Source organism: Cladophialophora carrionii, assembly GCF_000365165.1.
Source record: "Cladophialophora carrionii CBS 160.54 unplaced genomic scaffold supercont1.6, whole genome shotgun sequence".
NCBI lineage: Eukaryota > Fungi > Ascomycota > Eurotiomycetes > Chaetothyriales > Herpotrichiellaceae > Cladophialophora > Cladophialophora carrionii.
Genome location: NW_008481831.1, coordinates 2,686,392 through 2,713,475, shown reverse-complemented (window position 1 = coordinate 2,713,475; position 27,084 = coordinate 2,686,392). Strand labels below are relative to the sequence as shown.

Here is a 27,084-nt window from a genome sequence, read left to right as displayed (position 1 = left end):
TCACTCACAAGCTATGATGCCACCCCTACCGAACAGGTTCAATCCTCGCCTTTCAATTTCTCCTCAATGCCCTGCAGGTCCTCGGCCTCGGTGATCTCCAGCACGCGATTGACCTCGGCGGTCGACCGGAACAGCTCGACCGCGCCGGCGTAACTCATCCGCATATTCGGGTTACAGTTGACGGGGAGGTAGTACAAGAGAACGTAAGGGACAGATTGGCGGCCCGAGGCCTCGACGCCATCTGTTAGCAAAATCGGCCAGACGGACAGGGGAGAAACGAAGAATGAGGTGCCCGGGGGGCCAAGTGCTGGAGCAGGCAGACAGGGCATCGAACGGGAACTCACCAATGTCAACGGGTAGCTTAGGAGGATGAAGCGCGGGGATGAGTCCGGGAGATCATCTGCCAAGTCGAGGAGGTTGTCGTACGTTTCGTCCGACGAAGAGGAGGGCTTGATTTCTTGCGTTTTGGCGTCGATTTGGTCTGTGTGGATACATGGTGCCGGTACGGTTAGTAGTTGATATTGCATTGCATTGCACTGCGTGCGGGAGCAATTGGGTAGACTATAGCTCGCTGGAGCAAAGTAGGTCACGGCGAGCAGGGTAGCGAGGGGATTCAATCTGTTCCAGGCTTCTTGCGTCCCATCGTCCGTTCAGGCTTGACCACTACTTCAACTCCTGTACTGGTGCGGTGTCTTCCATGACCGCGCTTGAACTCATGCAGCGGATTTGTCCTTACTGGCCGAACAAACTGGGAACCAAGAAAATACTCTGCCTGCTTACATATCTTTGCCAATGGGGTCTTTGCCCTGGACGTTCCTAGCCGAAACTTGCGCAACTGGTCCTTGGTCTCTTGCGAGAAGCTGTACAGCCTCGACTCTGTCTGGGAGTGTCAGTTGGCAAGCGATACGAGGCCCGTTTCGAGGAAGACACATTTTGATGGTCTCTTGACGCTAGGGAGCGGAAAGGAGGACATGGATAAATACCATTCTGCGTCCTGGTTCGGGTAGCGGCGATCGAAGATGAGGTTGCGATGTGGCTCGATGCCTCTGACGAAACTGTAGTTGCGACTGTCTTAGCCCTGAGCGCGCGTGGTTATTTGTAGGAAGCTGGACAAGCCGGAAGATGATCCTCTGGGCAACGTTGTCGATTCTACAGCCTCGTCCGCTCGTGCCGTGAGACCGCGGGGTATTCCGGATATGGGTGAGTTCAGAGGTGAAAGTGAAGTGAGAGTCGCAGCAGAGTTGGCAATAATCTCGAGTCGACGGCCTGCTTGGGGGGAAGTCAATAGGTTCAAATATCTTCAGCTCTATCCATGCAGCGTCAGCGACGAGTCTTGGTTCTGGTCGTTGGTCGATGCTTGTCAGGCACAGATGCGACGTGGTGGGGCAATACAGTCAACTCTCGCTTCCATCTCCAAAATGCTGGCGCCCGATTGACCTGCTTCCTGCACCTTTGATCACTGCTCTTTGCAATCAACCGTCGAATAGAGCCTCATCGCCCCGACTGGCTTCACCCGTCTGCGCCCTCTACTCCTTTGATCAATGTTCTCTCGCCTATCCCAGCTAGCAAGACACCTCTCGCGACCACTGCCCAACTACGCGCACCGCTCTGCCGCTGCATTCTCCTCTCCTTCCTCCAGAATGACATCATCATCCAACGTTGAAACAGTATCTGGGCCAGAAAAAGGACTTATACAAACGGCGGGATGCCTGATAATAGGCGACGAGGTGTTGGGCGGTAAGGTTAGATAACTCCGTATCTCGAAAAGAGATTGCGCAGGCTATGGGCGTTGCATAAGCATTGGAAAACATGGCTGACAATTGCTGGCCATTGTAGACCGTGGACACAAACTCGGCCTATTTCGCAAAGTTCTGCTTCTCCTTGGGGGTGCAGTTGAGGAGGATAGAGGTGATTGCGGACGACGAAGATGAAATAATAGAAGCCGCGAGACGCATGTCCAAGAACTATGATTTCGTGGTAACGAGTGGTGGTATTGGTCCCACGTACGTTTGCAGTTCCACCATATATGTACCCCAGTGCGCGCAGCTGACGAGCTTGTGGCATACAGGCACGACGATATAACCTACCAGTCAATAGCCAAAGCATTCGGGCTCGAGCTGCGCCTGCACGAGCCGACCTGGGCCAAAATGAGAAAGTTCTCGAGGCCCCATAAGTCGCAACCCAACTTTGACTGGGACGTACCGTCACCCGCGTTGACGGCCAAGATGCGAATGGCACAACTCCCAACCGATCCCAATATCCCTGATGAACAACAGGCCATCCATGTCAAGGAAGACCTTTGGGTCCCGCTTGCAGTGGTGAACGGAAATATCCACATCCTGCCTGGAGTGCCTAGGTTATTCGAGGCAATGCTAGAAGGATACAAACCCCGGCTACTGCCACGGCTGAAAGACCCAGAAGGAAAGGGCATGTATCGCATGCTTTTCAGTACGCCGATAGCAGAGAGCCAAATTGCGGATTACCTTACCCAGCTGGCTGCAAAAGTGGAACCAAAGGGTGTAAAGGTTGGGAGTTATCCGCGATGGGGAAAGAACAGGAATGCTGTGACATTGGTCGGCAACGACAGAGAGTACATGGACTCATTAGAGGCCGAGGTGGCCGCAGGCGTGCAGGGCAAGAGGGTCCTCGTAGAAGGAGAGGATGATACCGACGACGAGACCGACGTGAAGAAGGATCAAGACGCGTGATTGTAGCGGTCCCTGCAGATAAGCCACCGGCATGGCCTCGATATAGGAACCCGTATCTCGTGTTGGTCATTCCCTCCCCATTCCTCGAAACGGATCGTCCGCCACGTTCGAGCCGGGCTACGAATCGCACATTGTCATTTGTCCGAGTGAAGGAGTGCTGGGGAAGAGAACGAGAACGTGGGGGATCAACCTTGATTCCGGTACGTCAAGAGTAGCCCGAATCCTGAACGACTCCGGGTGCAACAAATGGAAACCCACGTGGGCCAAAGCATTGCCATGTCAGGTACAAATCCAGATGCACCTTGTTGTTCGAATCGATTGATCGTGAGGATCGGCGAGTGATGTCGACTTTCAGATTTGGGTAATCTTCCAGAATGCTACCTTGGGCGACTCGAAGGTTGCTGGGGTGTTTTCGGGGTGGCCCAGCGAACCCTTCCATCCGACGTGTAGAGATGCATGGAGCCAATGGTTGGATCCCTGCCTCCCATATCGCTCGGCCGCTTCCCTAACGTGTCCAGTCGAAATACCCACTGTAGAGGCGAGAACAAGAACTCCTCCCGTGCTCCTGTTGTGCACAAGACCTTCAAAGGGCCTTTCTCTAGACTGAATCCAGCCAGTGGCTTGAAACCAGTTCGACGGAAGGGTGCATTTTGCTTTTGACTTCAAGCCATGTCTCTGTCGGTTGCATTTTGGTACCAGTGCTCCGTGGGCAAGACGTTGAAATTGGGGGTGTTCGAGGCGGCTTTCGGGGGTGCTACAGCGCCACGGGAGCTTCCATAAGGTGGAAGGATCGCTCAAAGCTCTGGCCGGAGGACGTACTAGCACTACCTAAAAACTCACCTCAGGAAAACCACGATGTCACCGAGATCACAGATGACGGACGCCCTTAGCCATCAGAGAAGCGCGGTGTTAGGTTGGCACAGGTGGACAACGGTGCGTGATGGGTCGGAGGATGATCGAATCACATTGCAGCACCGAGTTAGCCCGCCGCCAGGGGATGCAGCTTTTACCGCCCACTTGGTTCACTGCAGCAGCCCTGATAGGCCCCAGCAATGAAAGGGAGGCATTTTCTCTAGCACTAACCTGGCACAGCGCTAGACAGCGGGGGCCCACCACGACTCTACTGGGTCGCTGGAGGAGCCGAACTTGATAGGGGCAGCAGAGAAGGAAAGGGGACATTGACGGCGAAGGAAGGTGACCGATGAGTGGTTTTCATGTTCAAGAAGAGGATATCGTGCGCGACAGATCAGTCAAGGGAGAAGCAGGCTGGGAAAATGGAGAGGAACGTGGAGGTGAAGAAGCCAGATCCAGCGTACTCCGTACCGTGTATACACATAATAGGCGCGCGTGTCGGGCATTTCCTTCTCTGCTCTGCTGCACATCCGCTGGGTAATCACATTTCTTCTTCCACGCGACAGTGAGCCAGCGCAGAGATAAGTAGCACACTGACGATACTCTCTGGCTTGACAATTGATACTCCCTATCTCCAACTCACGTCCTGGGTGTGATAAAGTGGTGGCAGCTGCCCCTTCTTCTCTAGTCATACCCCTGGCATCCCTGCAACTGGAGTCTCATACGACGCTTTCAACAGCCACTTCCGCTACCTCCCTGCCGCCAAACACTTGCCCTTGAACCTTCTCTCCACTGTTCTCTCCGTCGATACGACTCACCATATCCGTTTCCGCGAGTTCTCGGAACTGCGCACAACAGACCTGAACCTGCACCTGCGCCTGCACCTGGAGACTCTGTTCAACCAAGCCTTGAAGCTTCCAAGCGAACGCGAACCCCTCGAACACCGCAGACCTGCCGAGCGTCGAAACCTCCGTCCCTTTTCATCCTCGCTTCGCCTACACTTGCTTCCAAATCGCTGTTACAAAGTGCTCCAAAACATCCGTTCCACTCGGAAGTCCGGAGGACGGCATACCTTCACCCAACACATCACTGAATTGCTCCTGCGATCTCGCCGCCTTTCCTGTGAGACGAGACTTCTCGGCTGGAACCTTTCCCTTCTCGATCTGGGATCCTTCCGCCAAGTGCTCCTATATCGCATTGCACGGTGCAAGACCCCAGTGCTGGGATTGACGCCACTTTCACGCTTTTGGAATACCTGTCTCTGGCGAGATTCACCATCCGAGACCCCGAGCCGTGGCCGTAGCTCTCTGTGATGGCTTCAAAGGTGCCTCAACCCCAAGTCCACAATTTTTTCCTTGTTGCAGCTGCGGAAGAAAATGGCCCGACTAACGCAACAGCCGCTCCAGTTCCTGCGCGAATACAAGCTCGTGGTTGTAGGAGGAGGTGGCGTTGGCAAGTCATGCTTGACCATCCAACTCATCCAAAGCCACTTCGTCGATGAATACGACCCCACCATCGAAGGTGTGTTTGAATCTGTCCAGGGTCAGAGGAGAGGCCCCAGCTGACACGCCTAGACTCATACCGCAAGCAATGCATTATCGACGATGAAACCGCGCTCCTCGATGTCCTTGATACCGCCGGTCAAGAAGAATACTCGGCCATGAGAGAGCAATATATGAGGACAGGCGAAGGATTTTTACTAGTCTATTCAATAACCTCTCGGCAGTCCTTCGAAGAGATCATGACGTTCCAGCAACAGATTCTTCGGGTCAAGGACAAAGATTACTTCCCCATCATTCTTGTCGGTAACAAGTGTGATCTCGAGGGAGAAAGAGTGGTGTCAAAAGAGGAGGGAGCTCAGGTGGCTCAGCAGTTCGGCTGCAAGTTTATCGAGACATCTGCGAAGTCGCGAATAAACGTCGATAACGCATTCTACGACCTCGTCAGGGAGATTCGAAGGTACAACCGGGAAATGTCGGGATACTCTGGCGGTGCGCCCCCCTTGGGCTCCTACGGCCTGGGTCAGAAACCGGAGACGGACAACCAAGCCGAGAGCGCAGGCTGTTGCAGCCGGTGTGTGGTTATGTAAAGGGAAGGAAAGGGAATTGGGGATCGCACACACCACATAACGTACCGGCACAGTATTACTGGAGCTCTTTCGCCGCATGGAGTTGAGAGTGCATGTCTCTCTGGAGCATAACTGGACGTACCTGGACCGGCTTTGGCTTGCATTATTCTTGGGGTGGCCCACAAAAGTCATTGAGAGATGCAAGATTTCTTGAGGCTTGCGCCGCAGAGCGAAAGACTATCTTCTTTATTACGGCTAGGGGAATGGAGAAATGGCGTTCAATTCCGAGGGATGCAAGTTTTCCACCAGGTACAGACTAAGGGTCACAGGGAGGGGATCTGCCACAGGCACAAGGCCACCTCTTCCAGCACTTGAATTCAATCTCCGTCAAACTACGCCCAGATAATTGATATCATAGTCGGCATACAGTGCATGATTCCCGACAAGTACCATGGGTCGCCGGTTGCACTTGATCGAAGTTTAACCGAGTGAAGCGCCTCGAGTCACGTAGATTGTGGCTGCCTCGATCCGTTGACAAAACGACCACCTGTAACGTTTCCCTTGCCACAACAACCCAGCCGTAGAGTTCTGGGGCGATGACATCGAGTCGTGACTTGGACGAGGGTCAAAAGCACGATGAAGCTTTCAAGGATCAGATCTCCCCTACGTTCGACAGGAAGCGCAATGCTTTCTCCGAACTCATGTCGCCGAAACCCAAGCAGGCGAAACAAATACAACCACAACAACACAACCATCCAAGAGACGCACGTAATGGCCTCTTGCCCTACATCCTCAATCCCACCAGCTTCTCCTCCGACATCGTCATCCAACACAATGAGAATACTGTGCTCATCAGAGATGCCTTCCCCAAAGCTACAGTCCACCTACTTCTCCTACCACGAGACTCAACCAAATGGCACATCAATCCCCGAGATGCCCTTGATGATGAGGTCTTCCTAGCCATGGTCCAGAAGGAGGCAGCTGAAGCCCTGCAGTTGGCCGCATCAGAGCTGTCAAGACTGATCGGTCCTTACTCAGAATCGTGCAAGGCTCGCATAGCAGCAATGGAGAGCGATGATCCTCCAGCCGAGCTCCCGGCGGGACGGGACTTCTCCCAAGAGTTCAAGGTGGGCGTTCATGCACATCCGTCTATGAATCATCTCCACGTTCACATCATCAGCCGAGACATGTATTCGGAGCGGCTCAAGCACCAGAAACATTACAACAGCTTCAACACCGATTTCTTCATCCCGCTTGGAGACTTCCCGCTGGCCAAGGGGGATCCCCGGCGTCAGACCAGTTATCAAAACGCCAATTTGAAAAAGGATTACAAGTGCTGGCGCTGCGGACGGAGTTTCGCGAACAAGTTTACCGCTCTCAAGGCGCATCTCCAGGAGGAGTTCATAGCTTGGAGGAAGGAGTGAAGTGGCGGACTAGGCAAATATTGTCACACGTTCGAGGGTCCCGGCAGGAAACAAACATTGCCACAAGGTCTACGGCTCGGCCAGACCCTCTTTGTCACGGTATGTTCACCTTTCGGTGCTAGAGTACCGGAGTCTATCTCTGTCCCGGCTATAAGTATGCGTCTGGACAATCCGAGGTCGCCGCTGAGGCTCGCCATCGTCGACGTCCACGAATATCCTTCCCGGCTGGACTATTTCATACTCATACCGTGGCTGAGGACTTCGCTCCCGCGGCCTTCTCGTATGGCTAGCTTCGGCATGTTGACGTCTGCTTATGACCTCTCTTTCCTCCACCTCTTGGAAATTACCACGCACTGCACTTCCTCGTCGGATGGACATCCTCACACTTGCTGGCTTTGACCTTACACTCCGTCCTCTGACGCCTCCGCTGCCGCTGCCACTGCCACTGCCGCCACTGCTCGGACGACTGCTTCCGGTCCTCCCTCGACCGCCACGCTCGTCGAGCCGGTCCAAACAGCGCTTTACTAGCTCGTCAGTCTCGAACACGTCCCTTTCGATTCTTCGAATTTGGATACGCTGGACTTGATCCAACATATTGACCACAGCAGATTGAGATTGCCACCTAGGGGGCATCAGTTTGAGGCCAATGCATTGGTGTTGATAATGGAGCTCACCAAATAAAGCGATGCGCAAGATCCGTCCGGTAGTAGCGTCGTTGGGGATCTGATGACAGCCCAGCTTCGGCATCATCCAACCTGTCTTTCATCCTATCGGGCCTTCCACGGGCCTTCTCGTCAAGGTCGCTAGCGCCCCAGTAATCGCCCTTGTGGACCTCCTCTGCGCGAACTGGATTTCTGATCAGGAAGGGGCGCTCCAGGTTCCTGAATTCCTGCCAGAGTTTGTCGACTGTTGACTGAAGAAGCTTGGAGACTTCCTTTTGCTTGCGCGTCCGTCTGCGCAGGGAAGGGAAGACGTTGTACCGATCGCCCTCGAGACAGCGGTAGCGAAGAAGTGCCCTCTCTTCCTCGAGCTCCTGACGAAGGTTTCCTAGCATGAGTGGAATAGTGGTATTTGCCGTGCGCATCGTCGATATGAGATCTCGATACACGCCTGCGTTTGTGTAAGAGTGTGGGGCAGAGCAGTCCCCCCGGCGCCCTTCACATACCCAATAAAGTCGCCAGCGTTACGGCAAAGGATATGAATCCGATAATCTGTGATGCTATAGCCAGGCTCATGGTGGAGACTAGAGTCTGCGATTCCGAGTATACCAAGCCTGTCACCCCCAGCCTTACAGCAAGCCACCATTGGCAGGTCGCGGCGCCAATTAGCGAGATCGACGCGGCCAGTCAGTCTCTTGACGTGCCGGACTAGACGCGTCGAGACGCGGTTGTTCCAGGCAACACACCAGACTTCTCGAGGCTTTCTCCTCGAGGAAAACTGAACTTATAAGTGACAGCAACGACTCATGACGAAGTTACGGCCCTCGCGTGCGACGCTATCGTCCTGCTGATTTCACGAGTCGTTGGCGACATCAACAGTTGTGATAGGCGATCCCGCTTGCAGGGAGCTGTTCCGCTTGGTTCCGGAAAAGACTCCCGTGGTATGGAATGCCCCGCAGGAACAGAGACAGAGACATCCGTCGGATTGCTGTTCATGCTCTCCTCACACCTGCCCATACTGGGTTCAAGACTGAAGGGCGTCGTCTTCGAGATTTGTGTGATGCTGCAGCCCTCGTTCCCTGGCCCAAGCCGCCTGCAATTTGGCAGCATGAGGACAGTGAAGCGTGGTAAAGATGATTCGCAGGATGCGTGCCATGACGGCATTGTCGACCCGATCATCTTGATGTCATTCATCGAAAAAGGACAGACAAGGATAAGTATCGAGATTGCCGCCTAGTCTCTCATCATACTCTTCCGTAGATTAAACAGAGACATACAGCGACGAGTCATCAGGATGTCGGACAAGCCGGAAGCCCCTCCAACGGCCTACCCGGCTTCAGAGCTGGAGCCCCAGAATCAAGAAGGCGGTAAGGGGCTCGATTCAAAGATGACCCCGAGCGCCAACTGGACTCAGCTCGAGTTCTGGGACGACGAAGGAAAGGCTCCGTATCTCAAGGACTATGAAGGCCGAGGACTTCTCAAGGACAAAGCAGTCATCATCACCGGCGGCGACAGTGGCATCGGCAGGGCAGTTGCCGTCTTGATGGCACGCGAGGGCGCCGATGTTACGTTCGTCTACCTGCCGGAGGAAGAAGAAGACGCCCAATGGACGAAAGCCGAGATTGAGAAAGCCGGCCGTCAAGCGCAACCTCTCGCCCTAGACGTCACCAAGGAAGAGAACTGCAAGAAGATCATCGACGCTCATATGTCCAAGTTTGGGAAGCTCTCCGTGCTGGTCAACAATGCCGCCATGCAGGAGATGTGCGAAGACATCAGCAATATCGACCTGGCCGTTACCGAGAAGACCTTCCGCACCAACATCCTTGCGATGTTTGCCATGGCCAAGTACGCTGTGCCGCATATGAGACGGGGGTCTTCCATTGTGAATTCCAGCTCGGTGGCGGCATACATGAGTAATCCGACGCTGTTGGACTATGCCTCGACCAAGGGCTCGATCGTCACCTTCACAAGGGGTTTAGCCCAGCAGTTGGCGCCTAAAGGGATCAGGGTCAATGCTGTTGCGCCCGGTATCATGTAAGTTTGCCGATCCTGTGTGCTCTTCAAACTACCTACGTACCTTTGAGTTTTGGCTAATTTCATGGAACGTTAGCTGGACCCCTCTTCAACCTGCAACGAAAGGCAATCCGCCCGAGGCGATGAGCGCCCTGGGTGTCTCACAAGCCCCGTTGCAACGACCCGGCATGCCTGTTGAGGTGGCTACAGCATATGTGCACCTAGCGTCACCTCTGGGGAGCTATTGCACGGGGGAGACCATTCATGTTACTGGGGGACTGGAGATGCAAGGTTAACACAGTCACACGTGGTCAACGGTGCGAGGGAGGACATGATCACGCCAACTTACAGCAGACAGAAGGGGCGGGAGGACATGTTCACGCCAGATTGCACCAGACAGAAGGTGCGCTGCGGCATGGCATCCATCTGGGTGAGAGCGGGTGACCTCATCCTTCCCTATGTCCGTACCACGACGAATGCGCAGAATTTCATGACGCTCGTGTGCCGAATCCAATGGTTCTTTGCAAACGGGGCATCAAGCCGAACTCCCCATATCCGTCCACGCAAGACTGTCGCGCGTTCACTGTCACTTCAGACACATTTCCCTGGGGCGTCGTGCGAGTCTTTCCCTGACAGTCGACCATTGTGACTCCATCTGATCCAGCCAATGTACCTCCGATGGAGACCTGCAAAAATGATCATGGTGTCCCCTCTTCCTGATACCATTGGCTTTCTGAACATCTGCCTTTCCTGGTCGAGTTTGCGTGGGGAGTGTGACCTGAAAGAGACTCCTGGACCAGCTGTATCCGCAAGCAACACGCGGGAATAATGATGCTAACACTGTGGTGCTAGTACTGTGGTGCTGGTACTGTGATGCCGATAATGTGATGCCGATACTGTGATGCCGATACTGTGATGCCGATACCGTGATGCTGACCCTGGATCAACTTTCGCGTCTCTTTGACGTCCACAGCATCTGCTATTACAATTGCAATTTAATTATTACGGAATTCCGTCACAACTCACCTAGGTACTTGAAGATTATTCCGACCTGCCATTCGTACCTACCTACTCCGCACCTACCTAGGTATGTACTGTCTTGTCTTCGCGCACATATCCGACGTAACATTCAATCCCCATTGCACAAATGAAATCTCACCATTGATTGATTGATTGACGTTGTATACATACGAGCGTGCCTCCCGACGCAGGCTACCTTCGTACATACGTACATACGTACACACACAGAACGAAGCTTCATACGCTGGTATCTGAACGGTGCCTGGATTCTGCCTGACACTTGCTAACACTATCCTTACTGCACAGCATTTGACCCTGCCCATCGTACGCATTGTGCGCACCGACCACGCACTCTGCCTTTACTCCACAGATAAAGTAACATCAACTTGGGTGGATGTGTCGCGTCGTGTCGATGATTTTCCGAGACGACAAGGTCCGCCTTTGGAGTGAAGCATGTACCTGAAAACTTCTGCTTGGGACCTACACACGCTACAGTAGGTAAGTATGTAGGTAGCTAAGTATGTAGGTAGCTAAGTATGTAGGTAGGTAAGTACAGGTAATTAATTAGGTGCAGTTAGGTAATTACTGTACGGAGTACATCCCACATAAAGGACGATCCGACAGACATACTTAATTTTTACTCCGTGCGGAGCGAATATAAGAGGAGCAGCTATAGATTCAGCTCCAGCTCCCGCTACGGCTACGGCTACGGCTACAGCTACAGCAATAGGTACAGCTACAGCAATAGGTACAGCTACAGCAATAGGTACAGCTACAGCAATAGGTACAGCTACAGCAATAGGCATAGCTCCATCCTCCAAAAGAGGGAGCGAGCGTATTTCCGGATCCCTCACACAGAGATCCCAGCGAAGACGGAATATAATCAGCGACTTCGACGTCTCAAGTACGTACAGCACGATCCGATATCGAACGACGGGATACATCGAACTGGGAAATCAGAGATATTCAACGAGATCCATCGATTAACATCCCCTGTCGCTTTCGTCGGGATTTCCGCCCAGACCTCAACACGATGGCCTCATCGTCGACACTCCCGCTGACACCGGGCATCCACCTCGTCTCCACCACCACCGCCGCCACCACCGCCGCGGACGCCTCCTCCGACCCCGCCGTCTCATCCCTCATCGACGGCATAGTCCACCTCCACGCCGCGTGTATCCTGCACGACCACACGCTCGCCACGTTCCTGCCCCCCCTGTCGCACTCGCAGCTCTACCAGTGGTGGGAGAAGCGCCTCGAAGAAGTCACGGCCCGCGAACGGCATATTATAGTGTCCGTGTCCAACGTGGCTGATCGGACGACAAACCATGACCTCACGGCCCCGTGGGCTGCTGAGGGGAGGAGCTGGCCTGTCGTGCTGCGGGTGCCGACAGACAGAGATGGAGATGGAGATGCTCAAGCGACAGCCCTTGAAATCTCCGGCGTCGTCTCCCTCGAAACGCCGTTCTCGCAGACCGGCCCGTTCCGTGGCGAGGTGCAGAAGTTATTCGTCCACCCTATGCACCGGCGGCGGGGCATCGCCAGGAAGTTGATGGCTCGGTTGGAAACCGTGGCGCTGGACCATGGGCGGTGGAATCTCATGCTCGACACCGAGGTCGGGTCCGCGGCCGAGGAGGTATATCCGAAACTCGGGTATGAGAGGCTTGGCGTGGTGCGTGAGTACGGGTATAGTCCTCGGGATGGGAGGTTGGTGGATGAAGTATGGTACTGGAAGGATTTGAGAAAGATGGCGCGTCTGAAGGAGGAGGAGGGGAAGGAGAAGGAGAGGGAGAGGGAGAGGGAGAAGGAATGGGAGTACTCCCTACGTGCGAGCAGAGAAGGCTGAGAGATTGCAGGGTATCTGATCTGATCCACCCAACCGGTGTAGAAGGCACGCCATTGATCCGCTTATACTCTATTCTTTTATAGAGTGTATAGATAATAGGGACATAGACGTACACATATCCTCCTGGTGCTTCTAGGAGTGAGGCCGAAATGGAAGCCGAGGATGTCGAAATCGATGTCGATGTCGACGTCGACGTCGGTGTAGGGGAGCTAGCCGTCGTTTGAGAGGTTGTTGTCTCGCCTCACAAAGAGCTTGTCCTGAACCGCGATACCACGGTGGCTAAGATCTGGTCCTGGGGGAAAGTGACGGCTCTCGTGGCGCTCGCTGGTTCACAATACTGTACCTCACTTTTCCTTTGTAGCTCCAAGCTCCCTGAAGGCTTCAGCATGATATGCGATCGACTGCCATTCCTTGATCGGCGACTACTCATATTCGAGTCTGCGGCCTGCAACTCTCTAGCTCCTTGCCAGGTTGCAGATTCCTAACTCCAGCGCTGAAGTAGTCATGGAGCAACTGTTCGATCACGTCGAAGCATCGATCAAAGTCCAGCCATACTAGATGCATGTAGTAGCTGAGGTGGACTTTACGCCGGCCCTTTCTCATGATAACCCGACCTGTGGCGCAAGTTTTCGCATATTGTGAGATTTGTGGCTCGAAGCATCGACTTCTCCGGTTTGAAATGACCGCTCCTTGGCGGTGGTCCTCTCGATCTTCAAACCTGGCTCATCATTGCATGTTTGGTGGTGTGTTTTCTCATTCAGCTCCACAAGCTGTGGCACACTGATACTGCAACACCGCATATGACTTCCCCTGTGTGTATGGGTTTCGGTGTCAAACGTCAGAATTCTCTACTTTCAGTCGTGCTCGATCTCTTTTAGATCCATTCCTTCCAATGCCGGGAATTTGGCTGTGAGGGCAGATAGTTGGTCAGAGCGTCCAGTGGCGACGTAAATGCTCGCAAGCTGTTTCGCAACGACCGCCTCTCGAGGATCGTCCTTGCAGCGTCCATTTTCCTGCGAGATCTTGCGCAGGGCCTCTGTACAGCTCCTCTCGGCTTCCCCTAGCCGACCAGAGCGAATCTGCACATGGATGTACCCGGACACGGTTTGAATCCTGTCAGGATGGTCATCCTTGAGGACAGAGAGCATTTCGCGGAGGAGCTTTTCGGCCTCAGCCCATCTCTCGCACAGCACATATGCTCGTGCAAGATTGCCCTTGGTCATGTTCATCCCGACATGTTCCTCCCCCAGTGTTCGCTTGACGACCGGGATCAGCTTTGTCAGCATGTCTATGGCTTGAGATGGACGGCCACGCTCACAGAGGACCTTTGATACATCGTTCGCCGACCACAGAGTGTACGCATGCTCTTCACCTAGCACTTGCTTGCGTGCTTCGTGGACATTTGTCACCAGTCGTTCCGCCACACCGAGACGCTCTTTACGCGCACAGAAACTCATTCCGAGCTCGTTTCTCGCCATGAGGGTGTCCGGATGGTTCTGACCGAAGAGTCTCTTCCTCTTCAGTAGCACTGTTGACAGTAATTTGTGCGCCTTCTCCAGGTCGCCGATATGGAGGTATGTACGACCCAAGTTGAACATTGCATTTAATGTTCGAGGATCATCTGGACCGATCCTCTTCAACAGGCCGTTCACGGCGCGCTCGCCTGTCCATTTCGAGAGGTCTCTTCGCCCCGCCAGCCACAGCGTCTGGGTAAGGTCATCCAGTGCGATACAATAGCTGATGTGATCCGGCATCCATGGCGACGCCCAGTACACAATAGACGGCCTTGACCACCATCGTGCCTTGAGAATTTGGTGTTGAATATCCAGGGCCGCCTGCACGTTGAAGAGATTCCAGTGTATTTGAGACAGGCTACGCTGAGCCCTCAGAGAGTCTTCGTGCGTTCTACCCAATGTGCGAGCTCTGTAATCGATAATCTTAGTTTGCAGGCCGAGAGCTGACTTCCAGCCGCCGCTTTCTGCATACACCCATGCAAACCTTTCCATTTGGTCTGCCCTTTCCCTCGTTTGCGGGAACGATGGGGTGTGGAATTCGAGCATCTGCAGGCATGATTCAATATGAGGTAAAAGATGCCTGCGAAATCGTCGCCCGGACGCTTCAAGGTTGGGCGAGATGCATCGGACGAGAAGCTTGATGGTGCAGTCCAGCCAGCTGACAAGCTGCTCTCCATCAGACAACCTAGTCCGAGCCCATCGGTGAATGACGGGGTGTAGGGAGCATACTTCGCGCTCCACGTCATGGTCGATGATCGAGTAGTCGCAGAGGACTCCAATGGCCCGTCTAAGCCGTATCTGCGCTTCATCAGAACAACTCGAATCGAGTCGAAGGAGATCCGGCAATAACACATCTGATGAAGAGTTATTCTCGCTCGCTGCCCATGATACACGAAAAATGTGTTCGGAAATCGATTCAAAATGGAGAAAGGCGAAGATGTGCATCAAGACAACAGCGTCTTTATACTCGACAGATTCCCGCTTCTCGATCCTTCTGAAAGGTATCTCCCAGGTGGTGATGACATCCGCCTCGTCGGCACTGATGGACTTGGGGGAACTGAGCAAGCGATGGCGGTAACCAAGGTAAAAGTGGAGATATTTCTCCAGAGTGTAGACCTTGCGGCGTATTGTCGCTCCTGCGTGATCCAATGCTATAGCGAGATAGCCTAGTTCGGCAGCAATGCTCTGTGCCAGACTGCGTTTCGCCGCGCCCGTTTCACTCGCGTGATCACTGGGATAGGCCGACCTAAGCAGGAGGGTTATAGCTTCCTCCGGGTCCAAGCCCTGAAGCCGGAAGGAACCAGCTGTAGCATAGATTGCCACGTTCGGATTCCGCGTCGTGATAAGGACATGCCCATGCGCCCCGGCCGGGATGAACTCTGAAATGTCCAGGTCGGGATCATCTGCATTGTCAAGAACCAGCAGCCATGGCTTGGGAGACTGAGATAGCCAGTACTTGCCGGCCGCAAAGGTCGACCCTTTGCCTGCTTGTAGCCCTAGCAGCGCGAAGCCGGCTTCAGCGTTCTCGCGGGTACTGGCATCGATCCAGAAAACGCCCCAGTAACTAAGACATGGTGTCAAAAGCAGTTGCCACACAGGCCCATACCAGCTCACCTTGCTCGATTGCTTTCCGCGTATCTTAGGCAGAACTGAGTTTTGCCAGAACCTCCTAATCCGTAGAGAGCGACAATCCTGTGCTCGCCACCGCTCGCCTGCCCGAGTTGTTCTTTCACTCGATCCGCCAGCAGCTGTCGTCCGACGAATTGTGGGCGAGAGCAACGAGGCACGCAATAAAGCTCATTCAAGCCATACGCATCTTCTTCTTTTGAAAGGAGCGGTTCGATCCAACGTCGGGTCACCGCGGGTTCAGCAGCGCCGGAGGATTCTGAGGTGGCTTTTCCACTGTAAGTGTAATAATTGTTCCCGAAATGCACTTTGCTCTCGTTGATGAGATTCCGCTCAAACGACTGGCCCGCCATGCTGGAATCATACCGACACTTGGTACGGAGTATGGGCCCCTACGTGCCTTGGGGCTCAGCAGTGGGACGACTGTGAGAGAGGGCGGAAGAGCAACGCCTTCGAGAGCACCCAGACACACAATACTTGCCATCAGCACTGAGACAAACTTGCCGCTTGGGCCGGTCCGCATGCTAAGTTACAGCCACGGCGCTTATTAGCCAGTGTTGCTGTGGTCGTGGGTGGTCTAACCATGAGTGCGGCAGATGAAACATTGCCTGGCCTCTCCTACTACGGAATAATTACTCCTACCTGTAAAGATGCAGGCAGGGTCTTTCCTTGACGACCTGGAGGTCAGAGGAAGGTGGCGTTTGCACTAATGCGCGACGCCGAAACCAATTCTGCAGGTCCCGCGCTTCAAGGGGTTCTTTGACAGCATCTCTACTCGTACTTTGCCTCTCAAATTTCCAAAAGTCCCCCCCAGTTGGCTTCAGTCGTTGCGCTGTTTTCCACTTCGTTGGGGGGACGTCGCACCGTGCCCGTGTTGTATCATGTCCTCACTGTTTATTGCTTTGGGCTGCATATGCGCATTTTATGTCTACCATGCTATCAATGTCACTCGGAAACGTCGAGTAAGTCTGATCAGCGCCTGCCACCAGCGACAAACGTTCTGACGGTCTGCAGGATGATATGCAAATGCACGTGGCTCACGGGTGTCAAGCGCCTCCGAGGCTGTTGAACCAAAGGCCGCTGGGCCTGGATCGCCTCGAGCAAATATTCCGGGCAGACAGCGAGTCTCGCTTGATGGAGCTGTTTTTATTTCATTTCAGACTTTGGGGCACAACCCTCGAGCAAGTCTTTCTGGGCTCCCAGGCCTTCGGGACAATAGAACCGGCCAATCTGGAAGCTATTCTCAGCACCCAGTTCGAAGATTGGGGCATGGGCCCAAGACGAAAGGTCATGTTTCCCTTCTTCGGAGACGGCATATTCACCCAGGAAGGTGCCGACTGGAAACATTCGCGGGAAATGCTGAGGCCGCAGTTTGTGTACAAGCAGTACGAAGATCTGGAAGTGTTTCGAGAACCGGTCGACAATCTTTTGGAAGCGTTACCCGCCAACGGAGTCGTCGATCTCCAACCCTTCTTCTTCCGGCTGACCCTGGATGTGACCACCGCGTTCTTGTTCGGAGAGTCCGTACGCTCTTTAGAGAAGCTGGAGAGTGCTGGAGAATCCGACTTTGCCAGTGCGTTCAACACCGCTCAAGACTTCATTGCGAAAAGGATGAGACTACAAGACCTCTATTGGCTTGTAGGGGGATCAAAATTTCGGCGAGCTTGTCATGATGTTCATCGCTTCGCTGACCAGATCATTGATCGGAACTTGTCCAGAGACCTGGGCTGCGATAAAGGACAGAAGAAGTATGTGTTCCTGGACTTCCTTGCCAGAAACACACCAGATCGCAAAGCATTGCGAAGCCAAATCATAAACATCTTGGTTGCAGGTAGAGACACGACCGCATGCCTCATCTCCTGGACATTGTGAGTGGGCAAGCAAAGGCCGTCCAATTCTTCCATCAGGCTAACAGGCATTGCAGCTTCCTCCTTGTGCGGCACCCCAGGGTCATGGACAAACTGAGATCAGAAATCGCATCCACCCTCGACGGCCAAGCGGAGGCTACTCGATCGGACCTCCGGAGAATGAACTACCTGCAAAATGTCCTAAAAGAGAGTAAGACCTATTACACCAGCCGTATCTTCCACCTATTTTCTTCTGACTTACAAATCCAGCTCTTAGACTTTACCCTTCTGTGCCGGTGAACTCCCGGACCGCTCTGAGGACCACTGTCCTCCCAGTTGGTGGGGGGCCAGATCTCAGATCACCTGTGCTTGTCCCTAAGGGGACCTCAGTCGCATACAGCGTATACTCCATGCATAGACGACCCGACTTCTATGGAATGGATGCGGAACTATTTCGACCCGAGCGATGGGAGGAACATATGGCCCTTGATGACGATCCAACCAATTCCAAATGGGGGTATCTTCCTTTCAACGGTGGGCCGCGAACATGCCTGGGGATGGATTTTGGCCTCGCTGAGGCGGCATATGCTGTCGTGCGTCTGATTCAAAGATACCCAACGATTCGATTACCTCCTGGAGAGAAGGTGGAGTTAGTTGGCGTCGAGAAGCAGACGATGACTCTGGTGGTCTCAATAACCGAGGGCTGTAAGGTTGAGGTGAGCAGATAACAGAAATGATAGTATTATGAGCCTACCTCCCGGAAAAGAGCAGCGCCAAACCCCTATATCGGCTTCAGATTAGTATCACGTAGGTACAAGCTCGAGACAGTTATGTGTTACCAACAGGTTGACAGAGAGTGGAAGTAAGATCCTTTGTCCGCGAGGAACGGAGATGTTTCAGACGCGAGGAGAGACCAGCCTACCCCCTCGGCGATGCCGTGCAAATTCCCTGATCAGACCATATACTGCGTCGCCGATGGTCCTTGTTGTCTTAGTCGTCAAGCACACTCTTTCCCCCAAATCGATTCCCGTAGTGCACTTTCGAGCTGCCCTGTACGGTGTTTCCCCCATATCTGTGCCCAGCTCCAGCGCCAGGGACTCCGGGTGCATGTTCATCCCCATACCTGACCCGAGAATTGTCCATGGCCAAATTTTCAGTGAACGTGTGACCACTTTGGCTTGCAATTGCGTGTTGCACGGAATTCCGAAGCAGCTGATCGACTCCCTCAGTGGCATCTTCCAAAGCATCCAGCCGCCGCTCTTCCCTCATTTCTTCGGCCTCTTCAGCACTTAGCTGCCGCTGCCGCTCCTGTGTGGCTGGAAAGAGCTCCAACAAGGCATCAACAAGTGTTGTGACATCTTCAATCAGCCTGCGGAAATGTTTCTCCTCGTACAATGCCCAGGCGGCCTTCTGTGCGAAGCTGCTTCGCTTTTGGCGCTTCAGTGCCAACGCTCGCATCTTCCGGTGCACCGAGAGGATGTCGGGCTCAAGCTCGCTCTCAGTGTTGTACACGGCTAGCTCGTCACCGGAAGCCTTGGCCTTGTATTTTGCCGAAACTCTTTCTGCATCGGCAAACAACTCGATGATTTCCCCCAAGATCTCTCCGACCTGCTGGGCTTTCCTCGTAGTATCGATGGCCGCCTGGCGGCTGTTCGAGGAGTTATTTACAGCCTCCGCCCACCGGGACAGGCGGAGCTTCACGACGTCGAGCTTCAAGAGGGACCGTTGGTAATCCTTCCCGAAGTTGCGGCCCATTTGGACGTACTCGAAACAGTCGACACAGTTGGTAAAGAGACCCGCGAGGCTTACAGCGCCGACGACCAGCCCGGCTGCTTCTGCCATTTCATTTCACTTGGAGGGGAAGGATTCGAGGACAGAGCCGGTTCGGGCGTATATTTGCAAGACAGTAGCTTTCAGATAAATGCAGATACTCGCTCAGATGGAAGGAACAGACTGTTGTGCTGTCTTCAGCGCCGTTACCTTGGATCAGGATATTGTGATCGAGTCGTCTGTCTAGCCGCCCTCTTCTGGGTGCGCAGGAAACAATTGCCGCCTCGCTACTGTAGCCTGCGACGAGGCTGTCTTGACCATAGCAAGAAGACAAGGCTGTGACGCTTCCCCAATCCGGCCTAGTGTCAGGTGCGAAGCTCTGAATTTCGATATCTCGTCGCGGTTCTGAGCAGGACTGGCACTTCGCTTAACCCACTCACCTGGTCTCCTACCCGTCTCTGCTTCTCTTCCGTGTATCCTTGTCAAGTCGTTGGGGATGCCACCGATACCATCCGCCTCGGCGCTACACGCCCTCCGCGCACTCTCACGCCTCACCATCTCGACATCGAAATCACAACCCGCGATCCTCTCAAAGCACCACCTTCCCTCACCGGCGACTCGCTCATTCTCCTCCACCTCCCCCCTCTCGGTAACCCTCAACCAACTCCGCACGCGCACGAATGGCCGCCACGCGAAGAAAGCTCGACACGCCGTGTCTCCCGCTCTCAGCGCTGCAAACCGACCGGCCATGAAAGGCGTGTGCCTCAAAGTGGGCATCACGAAGCCCAAGAAACCCAACTCCGGACAGAGGAAAACAGCAAAGGTCCGATTGAGTTCAGGAAGGGTGGTCAGCGCGTATATCCCCGGGGAGGGGCATAATGTACAGCAGCATAGTGTCGTGCTTGTCAGGGGCGGGAGAAGTCAAGATTGTCCCGGTGTGAGGTATCATTTGGTCAGGGGGGCTTTTGACCTGGTGAGTTCGACCATCCCACATGTCGTTTCTATCCTATATATCTGCGTGCTTGATTCGGGAAGTTGGAGTTCAACCAAAGCTGAAGCTCGAGCGGAGCGAGCTATGGCTTTGTGGGACATGACACACTGCCCCATCTCGAGAATAGGCTTTGGATGTTTACAAAGATCATTGACTGACATCACCACGTGGTAATCTACAGGGCGGTGTTCCCACGCGAATGACGAGCCGATCGAAATATGGGACCAAGAAACCGAAGACAGCATAACCGGGGTCACACAAATTGTATATTCACAGCGCGAGTCGGCTGTTGTGGACGCCTGACAAAGCGACCTAAGCGAGCCATGCCTGACAAGAGGAAAGGCAAGCTGGGAACAACAGCGGCTGGAAGGTTTCGTTTCGTGAGAGCAAGCTTGGTCGCCATCGGTTGCGATGCCGGTCAAGAGGAGACGGACTGGCCGTCACACTGCTACTCCGGTCCATGTCCTTACTGAATACAGGAACTCGGACTCGGTATGCCGTTGTTGCCTCGTCACGGCCGTTGAACGGCTTTATGTGGGATTGAGGCGTTGAAGCTCAGCGAGCTCCGAGGTTACGACTCGCGACACGGGCGCCAGCATCCCGACAGAAAGAGTACTGTGCTGGCTTTCCCTGCGTATCAAGAAATCAAGCTGGGAACACTCGAGAGACGCGATAGCAGGATGGCGTACTGTAGATTTGGGACAGCCCAAAACACGGAAACGCTCCTATAGCCGTGGAATGAACTGTACCAACCTTCATACACTTTGTACGGAGTACTTGTACTGTCTAGGGCATGGCAGAACCAGAAAATGTCAAACCTGACACGTGCTCCGAGAACTAACACAAAGTTATAGGGTACTCCGTACTTCCTTGTTCAACGCGCTCGTTGCTCCGTGCTGGAATCCAATTCCTAGGCATTTGATCGTGAACGAATATCTGATGGCGCTCGATGGCGCTTGCACTATTGCCAATTTGCAGCCGCCACAGTCGTACAGGAGCATAGCATAGCAGCTCGATCTGTGCCAATCCACTTGGCCCGTGCCATTTTCCAGTTCCCGAGTACGAATAACGAGGTAGTCTCCCCAACGCCGCTCGTGCAAAAGTTTTGTGTCTTGAATACTGTAGCAATAGCCTCCTCCCATTGCGCCCTGAGCATCACATCATGTCCCTGTGTCCTGTGGTATGAAACGTCACGTTCGAATGGATCTCGGGTTGTTTTGTACAGTTGAAGCGAACTTGCCTATCAAGGGGTAGCATGTTCTTTGAGGGCGTCGAGCATCTGATGGAGATCGATTGGGGGAAGAGATTTGCTTCTCCTGTTGTTGCTGTTCGTTGTTGACAATCAAACCGTCCTCTGCGACGCTGATACAATCTGCCGCCATCTTGTTCATCCCGAATTAGGTGGCATGTGCACTGCTCAAGTCTGAGCATTTTCGGTCTTCTGGTACGGTTGGTCGTCCTCGGGTTCGTGAATACCACTCTCATGCCACTCCGCCATTCGATCCGCCCAAGAAAGCAACTTCCGCCGCGTCCTGGGAATCCTCAATAAAATAATCGTCAAGACCAGGCCAACGCTAAATGTGATGCACGCATATTTTAACATCTCCCACGCCAGAGAAACACCTGCTTCCTCAAGCCTTTCAGTGGTGCCGGTTTGGCTTTTGCCGGTTTGGCTGTTTGTGGTCGTTTGTTGGCTTCCGCCCTTACGGGCGGTTGATTGCTATACTTGAGCTTCCCACCCAGCAGGCTTCTTAAGCTTGTTGAGGTCGAAAAAGCGCGATGTACAGCTGTACCCTTTCCAATCAAAATTATCGGCGGGGTTGCAGTGGCAGCGAAGCTTGAGGCGGACGTCGTCGCCCGTCGGACAGTGTGTGAAGGGGACGTGGTAGTATGCGATGTCATTGAAGAAGTGGATCTCGTCTTTTCGGAGCAGGAGACCAGCGGCAATTGAGTGCACAGGTGCGTCGCCCCAGCGTTCGTAGAAGAAACCGCCGTCCTTGTCGAGGGACTCGAAGAAGTCTAGATAGGGCTGTGAGCGCAGCCAGTCTAGGTTGCCGATCTCAAAGTTTGACCACTGCAGCCGACGTTAGTACATTGATCTCTTGTGTATTCGGTGTGGCACTTACGAAATGACACTTGTTGTACGTGTCTCCGCCGTCGTCGCTCAAGAATGCCATGGAATTGTCCGGGGAAATGTGTTCAGGATGAGACTTGATAAACTTCTTTGCGCTGTCCCACAGAGTCGGGATAGTCTCGACATATTCGTACAGGCTGAGGACGAAGCTGTACTTCTTCTTGTTCTCCTTCATATATCGGAAGGGGTCGTAGTGAATGTCGCAGAACAACTCGACGCTGGGCTCTACTCGCCAGTAGTACTCGAATTGTTGGAGCAGCGGATGTCGGAAGAAGAAACCGGACTCGAAACGGCACATGTGTCGGTAGCTGATCGAGTCGCCATAGATGATCTTCCTTCGGCGCATATCCTCGCGCACTGCCTCTGCTTTCTTCTGGTCAATCCACGGTGGGAAGGACCAGTGTTCAACGGGGATTTCTCCATAATGCGTCTTCCCAGACACGAGGGAGGAAGTGACCTCTTTGAATGTCTCGTCAAAGGGCTTGTCATTCAGGAACACCCAGTCGTAGTTGTAGTTTCGGTTGAACCGATCTTCAACCTGTCTGATCGAGCGGGCTATTTCCCAGATATCGCTGTTCCTCGCCAGGGTGACGAAGGTTGCATTGACACGTTCGCCAGGCGCGGGAGGGGAGAGTTCGGAGGGGATGGTCGGGACGACATTCGGAGTCGTCACTCCCAGAGTCGGTAGCGCGTCGGTAGCGGAGGATGTAGCGGAATCTGTTTGAGGAAGATGAACGAGCTCGGCTGGATCTTTCACCTCAGGACTCGATTTCGACTCTGCGGGCCGGTCCCAGCCAAAAGTCGTGCCTTGGGTCAAGGAGCCCGCTGATTCGGGTAGTGACGAGGTAGAAATAAAGTATAGAATGGCAATCCCCTGTTCATGTCAGATCAGTATGCGATGTCTCAGACCTGGACTCGGCCGTTGTTGTGTAACTCACAAACACCGCAAAAAGTATATAACGCAGATATCTCCCGGAGCCGGTCGCCATCTTGTGGGAGGGGGTATCGATATTAGGGAGGGAATGTTTGGGAACACAGGATGTGGAGAGGACAATGTCGCAGTCCTCGAAGCAGGAGAGCCTGAAGTCAAGGACAATCGGTGACAACTAGTAGCAGGTGCGCCTGTCCGGAAGCCGTGTGATCAACACATGCGGCCAGCAAGTAGAATGTGGAGTCGACTCGCGCAATGCTGGAGGCAGAAGACAAGAGAACAAGAGGCTTGGAAACAAAGAGACCCTTTCTTGCAAGATAAAGCTGTCGAAAAGCAGAAGCCCTCAAGAAGCCATTGGTATGGGGCGGTGCGAAGAGAGCGACGAGGGAGATACAAGGCGACGCGCAAGCTGAATCGATCTGTGTAGCCCAAACTTTTCCACCTGGACGAAATGGGCCTTTCACTTTCAGTCTAGCATGACGCGGAGGGCGGGCGGTGATGCAGCTGAGGCTTGCGTAGGGAGTACAGTACTCCGTATTATTTTCTAAAAGAGGCGAGAGCCAGGCCAAACAGGCATAATAACAGGCCCCCTGGAATGGCTCGCATGGGCGCTGGACGCGTGGCTTGGCTCCAGGGGCAGCCTGGAAGCCCGCAATGGGCAGGTCAGGCGGGCCTCTTCTGCACGAGGGACACCTAGCCAATTGCAGCTGGGCGCACCTCGCGCACACCGAAACATTCCTGCGTCACTGATTCAATGATGAGCATCTTCGAGTTCACCCACAATTCACTTGCGGTTCACTCGAACAACCCGCAATCGCTGATCCGCTTCAGCTAGGCAACACACACTTAAGCTGGCATCTCGTAGCATCTGCGCTTGTTGGACTTTGATTGGATCATGCAAAGCAGCTCCTCCCGGTCGACAAAAGAGGTGGACAGGAGCGGGGTGAAACCACGGTGAAGTCGAGTCCTGTTCAAACTGATCAGATATTTGCCACATACCCATCGTCCACGATGTCTTTCTTCGGCTTCGACACAGCTCTCCCCAGGGACAAGCCTGGGTCATCAGGTCGGGGCATTTTTGAGCACACGAACCCTTTTAGCGAAGTCGCAAAGGCACGGAAGCTACAAGCCTTCCAAGGCAATGAGGAAGAGGTGTACGTGATCGTCGTTCTGCGTCCGCATACCCATCCGCTTTCTGACTTCCTTTGCTAGCCTCGACTTTGAAGATACCTACGATGGTCTCGGTGACAAACTCGAGGAGACAGGCGACGACTTGAACGATGACACTTTCGGTGGTGGTGCCGAGGGCGGCGTCAGTGAGGGCAATGTGGGCAAAGACTTTGACTTTTTTGGAAATACCGCCCAAGTCTCGAATGCCATCAGCGAAGAGCACATGCGCTACAACTTACAGCACCCGTCCCACCATGCTGGTGCCGGCCAACCCCAGCTCGCGAGGCCCAAGAAGACTGGCTACGAGAAGTATCAGGATCCGGGCTACATTCCAGACATTCAGGCAAAATCCAGCGCATGGGGATCACGAGCTCCCCCTCCTGCTGCTCCAAAGACTGATAACCGCATCAGTACGGCTCGGCCTGCTGTACCGGCTTCAGTCCCTGCTCCTGTGCCTGCGTCCACTCCTGCGCCGGCTCCGGTGTCCCAGACTCCTGCCATGATGACTTTGGAAGAAGTCGAAGCCCTTATGCTTGCTCAATCCCAGGCACAACAGCCACCAGCTGGGTTTTCGCACGCCCAGTCGTCTCCGTTTCCACCGCAACATTTCCAGCAGCAACCCCCTCAGCCTTTTCAGCAAATGGGCCCGCCCCTCGGTATGCCAGCCCATCAGCAGCCACAACCACCTATGCCTGGACCTGGAGGTCACAATCGCATGCCCTCAGCTCCGCGTGGCCCTCAACAGCCTCTGCAGATTCTCCAGAATCCCAATAGAGCTCGGCATTCTCCGCAGCCAAGTCTCGAACGAGCGCAGCCAGTGCAACCACCCATGGCCCAGGGACCTGGAGCATTACCCGTTATAACGCACCCTCAGCAGCTAATGGAATTGTCTGAGGAGCAGCGTCGTGCCTATCTCGAAGAAGATGCCAGACGAGCTAAGAGAAATCACAAGATCTTCCTGCTGTCGCGAGGGAACGGTTTGATGACACCGCAAGACAAGAACTTTATCACTCGGATTCAACTTCAGCAATTAGTTGCAGCCACTGGGAGCTCAACCGATACAAATCCTGAGGCTGCCCTCAACGAGGACTTCTATTACCAGGTCTATAGCCAGATCCGGGGTGCTCCACGACAGCATCCGACCCAACCTCTCGGCCATTTCGCTCAGACGTATCTGTTCCAAACTGGGACACGCATGGGTAACAGAAGACAGCAGATCAACGGAGACAACCACATGCAAAGAATGCAACAGCAAGTCCAACGAGCCGTAGAGGCGGCCAAGCTCAAGCCGAAGAACAAGCAGCTGATCATCGAGGGGAGTCTGGGTAAAATCTCCTTTAGCAATGCTAAGACTCCCAAACCTCTGCTCAACATCAAGAGACCAGAAAACTCCGACAACCGCCCTGGAAGCGCAAAGAAAGGCGACAGCGTCAGCACAAGCGACCGCAAAACCATCCTGAGAAACATCGAAGCTGTATATACGACCCTGATGCGTCTTGAGGATCACGAACGCCAGGCGCCTCCTCCAGCGACAGAGGGCGATGGTGATTCCATTCAAGCGCATCTTGAGTGGCGTCAGAAGCAGCGCGAGCTTGTTGACAGTCTTTGGCAAGGTCTTAGGGTGCTCGACCCTATCGTGCCAGGCTCACTTGTTGCTCACCCGTTTATCGCGTTCCTGTCCTTCGCTAAAGGGAAGAAGGCGATTCCCCGCGTTTTTCATCAGATCGACCAGGACAAACCAATCATCATTTTGACAATGGTAGTGGTCCATCTCGATCAGCTGGATGTGGTGAAAGACGCTCTTTTGGCCCCTGGTGCATCACAACCTCCTCCGATTGTTCGAGAGGAAATCGAGCTCTTTTCTCAAACCGTAATGCCGTGCTTGTTGTCTTGCGTCACGGAAGCACCAATCAACATTGTCACCGGGCTGCTCGGTCTTCTCATCGACCGCACAAACGTCTCGGTTGTTGCGCATACTAAAATCGGTCTCGGCATGATGACGATGTTGTTGACGCGCGCTGAGCTGGTGAAAGAGGCCGGGTCAGTGACTGACGAGGACTGGCAACAGTGGACCATGTTATACGGTCGCCTCTTTGATATTTTGGAGCCTCTTCTTGCAACGCTGTTCCCCGGACCGGTCAATTCTGGAGACGACATGTATGTTTGGCAATTCTTGGCAGCCATTGGCATATGTGCCAGCCCTGAGCAACAACAGAGGCTGGTGATTGGGGTGAAGGACAGAGTTATGGAAACAGTCCTTCAGAGCAAGACATTGCCTCCGGAGATGGCGGGTGCTCGGCTCGGCAACGTCAACTTATTTATGAGGGCTATCGGTCTTGATGTGGAGATGTTGGGTTGATTATCACGTCGACTTACGGCCGTCGGACGAGGAGCACAACCACAGAAGTCGGTCGTCCGGCAGCTAAACGACCAAAGTACACAGAAGAAAGTAAACAGCTTGCGTGATGAGGACGCAGACTGCGATTTGAGCACTTCATAACCGCCGATCTA

At 53.9% G+C, this 27,084-nt stretch overlaps 13 protein-coding genes across 13 annotated transcripts; 8 read left to right on the top strand and 5 right to left on the bottom strand.

Annotated features, from left to right (window-relative positions):
• Positions 1–38: 38 nt before the first annotated feature.
• Positions 39–527, bottom strand: G647_07958 (uncharacterized protein; the record flags this gene model as incomplete). The annotated part of the gene is made up of 2 exons (XM_008732270.1): positions 39–230; positions 345–527. 2 exons carry the CDS (start codon positions 525–527, stop codon positions 39–41), a joined length of 375 nt encoding a protein of 124 aa, XP_008730492.1.
• A 1,014-nt stretch (positions 528–1,541) lies between these two features.
• On the top strand, positions 1,542–2,708 carry G647_07957 (uncharacterized protein; the record flags this gene model as incomplete). Its single annotated transcript, XM_008732269.1, has 3 exons — positions 1,542–1,742; positions 1,837–2,003; positions 2,069–2,708. 3 exons carry the CDS (start codon positions 1,542–1,544, stop codon positions 2,706–2,708), a joined length of 1,008 nt encoding a protein of 335 aa, XP_008730491.1.
• A 2,228-nt stretch (positions 2,709–4,936) lies between these two features.
• G647_07956 (Ras-like protein) lies at positions 4,937–5,649 on the top strand (the record flags this gene model as incomplete). The annotated part of the gene is made up of 2 exons (XM_008732268.1): positions 4,937–5,081; positions 5,135–5,649. 2 exons carry the CDS (start codon positions 4,937–4,939, stop codon positions 5,647–5,649), a joined length of 660 nt encoding a protein of 219 aa, XP_008730490.1.
• A 575-nt stretch (positions 5,650–6,224) lies between these two features.
• G647_07955 (uncharacterized protein) lies at positions 6,225–7,052 on the top strand (the record flags this gene model as incomplete). Its single annotated transcript, XM_008732267.1, has 1 exon — positions 6,225–7,052. One exon carries the CDS (start codon positions 6,225–6,227, stop codon positions 7,050–7,052), a length of 828 nt encoding a protein of 275 aa, XP_008730489.1.
• A 670-nt stretch (positions 7,053–7,722) lies between these two features.
• G647_07954 (uncharacterized protein) lies at positions 7,723–8,287 on the bottom strand (the record flags this gene model as incomplete). Its single annotated transcript, XM_008732266.1, has 2 exons — positions 7,723–8,162; positions 8,218–8,287. The coding sequence occupies 2 exons, from the start codon at positions 8,285–8,287 to the stop codon at positions 7,723–7,725; spliced, it is 510 nt and encodes a 169-aa protein (XP_008730488.1).
• A 718-nt stretch (positions 8,288–9,005) lies between these two features.
• Positions 9,006–10,020, top strand: G647_07953 (uncharacterized protein; the record flags this gene model as incomplete). Its single annotated transcript, XM_008732265.1, has 2 exons — positions 9,006–9,745; positions 9,822–10,020. 2 exons carry the CDS (start codon positions 9,006–9,008, stop codon positions 10,018–10,020), a joined length of 939 nt encoding a protein of 312 aa, XP_008730487.1.
• A 1,757-nt stretch (positions 10,021–11,777) lies between these two features.
• G647_07952 (uncharacterized protein) lies at positions 11,778–12,590 on the top strand (the record flags this gene model as incomplete). Its single annotated transcript, XM_008732264.1, has 1 exon — positions 11,778–12,590. The coding sequence occupies one exon, from the start codon at positions 11,778–11,780 to the stop codon at positions 12,588–12,590; it is 813 nt and encodes a 270-aa protein (XP_008730486.1).
• An 854-nt stretch (positions 12,591–13,444) lies between these two features.
• On the bottom strand, positions 13,445–16,083 carry G647_07951 (uncharacterized protein; the record flags this gene model as incomplete). The annotated part of the gene is made up of 2 exons (XM_008732263.1): positions 13,445–15,668; positions 15,719–16,083. 2 exons carry the CDS (start codon positions 16,081–16,083, stop codon positions 13,445–13,447), a joined length of 2,589 nt encoding a protein of 862 aa, XP_008730485.1.
• Positions 16,084–16,611: 528 nt separating this feature from the next.
• Positions 16,612–18,305, top strand: G647_07950 (uncharacterized protein; the record flags this gene model as incomplete). Its single annotated transcript, XM_008732262.1, has 4 exons — positions 16,612–16,692; positions 16,745–17,598; positions 17,655–17,788; positions 17,848–18,305. The coding sequence occupies 4 exons, from the start codon at positions 16,612–16,614 to the stop codon at positions 18,303–18,305; spliced, it is 1,527 nt and encodes a 508-aa protein (XP_008730484.1).
• Positions 18,306–18,567: 262 nt separating this feature from the next.
• Positions 18,568–19,419, bottom strand: G647_07949 (uncharacterized protein; the record flags this gene model as incomplete). Its single annotated transcript, XM_008732261.1, has 1 exon — positions 18,568–19,419. One exon carries the CDS (start codon positions 19,417–19,419, stop codon positions 18,568–18,570), a length of 852 nt encoding a protein of 283 aa, XP_008730483.1.
• Positions 19,420–19,843: 424 nt separating this feature from the next.
• On the top strand, positions 19,844–20,320 carry G647_07948 (ribosomal protein S12; the record flags this gene model as incomplete). The annotated part of the gene is made up of 1 exon (XM_008732260.1): positions 19,844–20,320. A coding segment is annotated over one exon (477 nt), but the record flags the coding sequence as incomplete, so codon positions are not given.
• A 1,738-nt stretch (positions 20,321–22,058) lies between these two features.
• G647_07947 (uncharacterized protein) lies at positions 22,059–23,461 on the bottom strand (the record flags this gene model as incomplete). Its single annotated transcript, XM_008732259.1, has 3 exons — positions 22,059–22,412; positions 22,465–23,346; positions 23,411–23,461. 3 exons carry the CDS (start codon positions 23,459–23,461, stop codon positions 22,059–22,061), a joined length of 1,287 nt encoding a protein of 428 aa, XP_008730481.1.
• A 953-nt stretch (positions 23,462–24,414) lies between these two features.
• Positions 24,415–26,932, top strand: G647_07946 (uncharacterized protein; the record flags this gene model as incomplete). Its single annotated transcript, XM_008732258.1, has 2 exons — positions 24,415–24,557; positions 24,616–26,932. 2 exons carry the CDS (start codon positions 24,415–24,417, stop codon positions 26,930–26,932), a joined length of 2,460 nt encoding a protein of 819 aa, XP_008730480.1.
• Between the last annotated feature and the right edge of the window lie 152 nt (positions 26,933–27,084).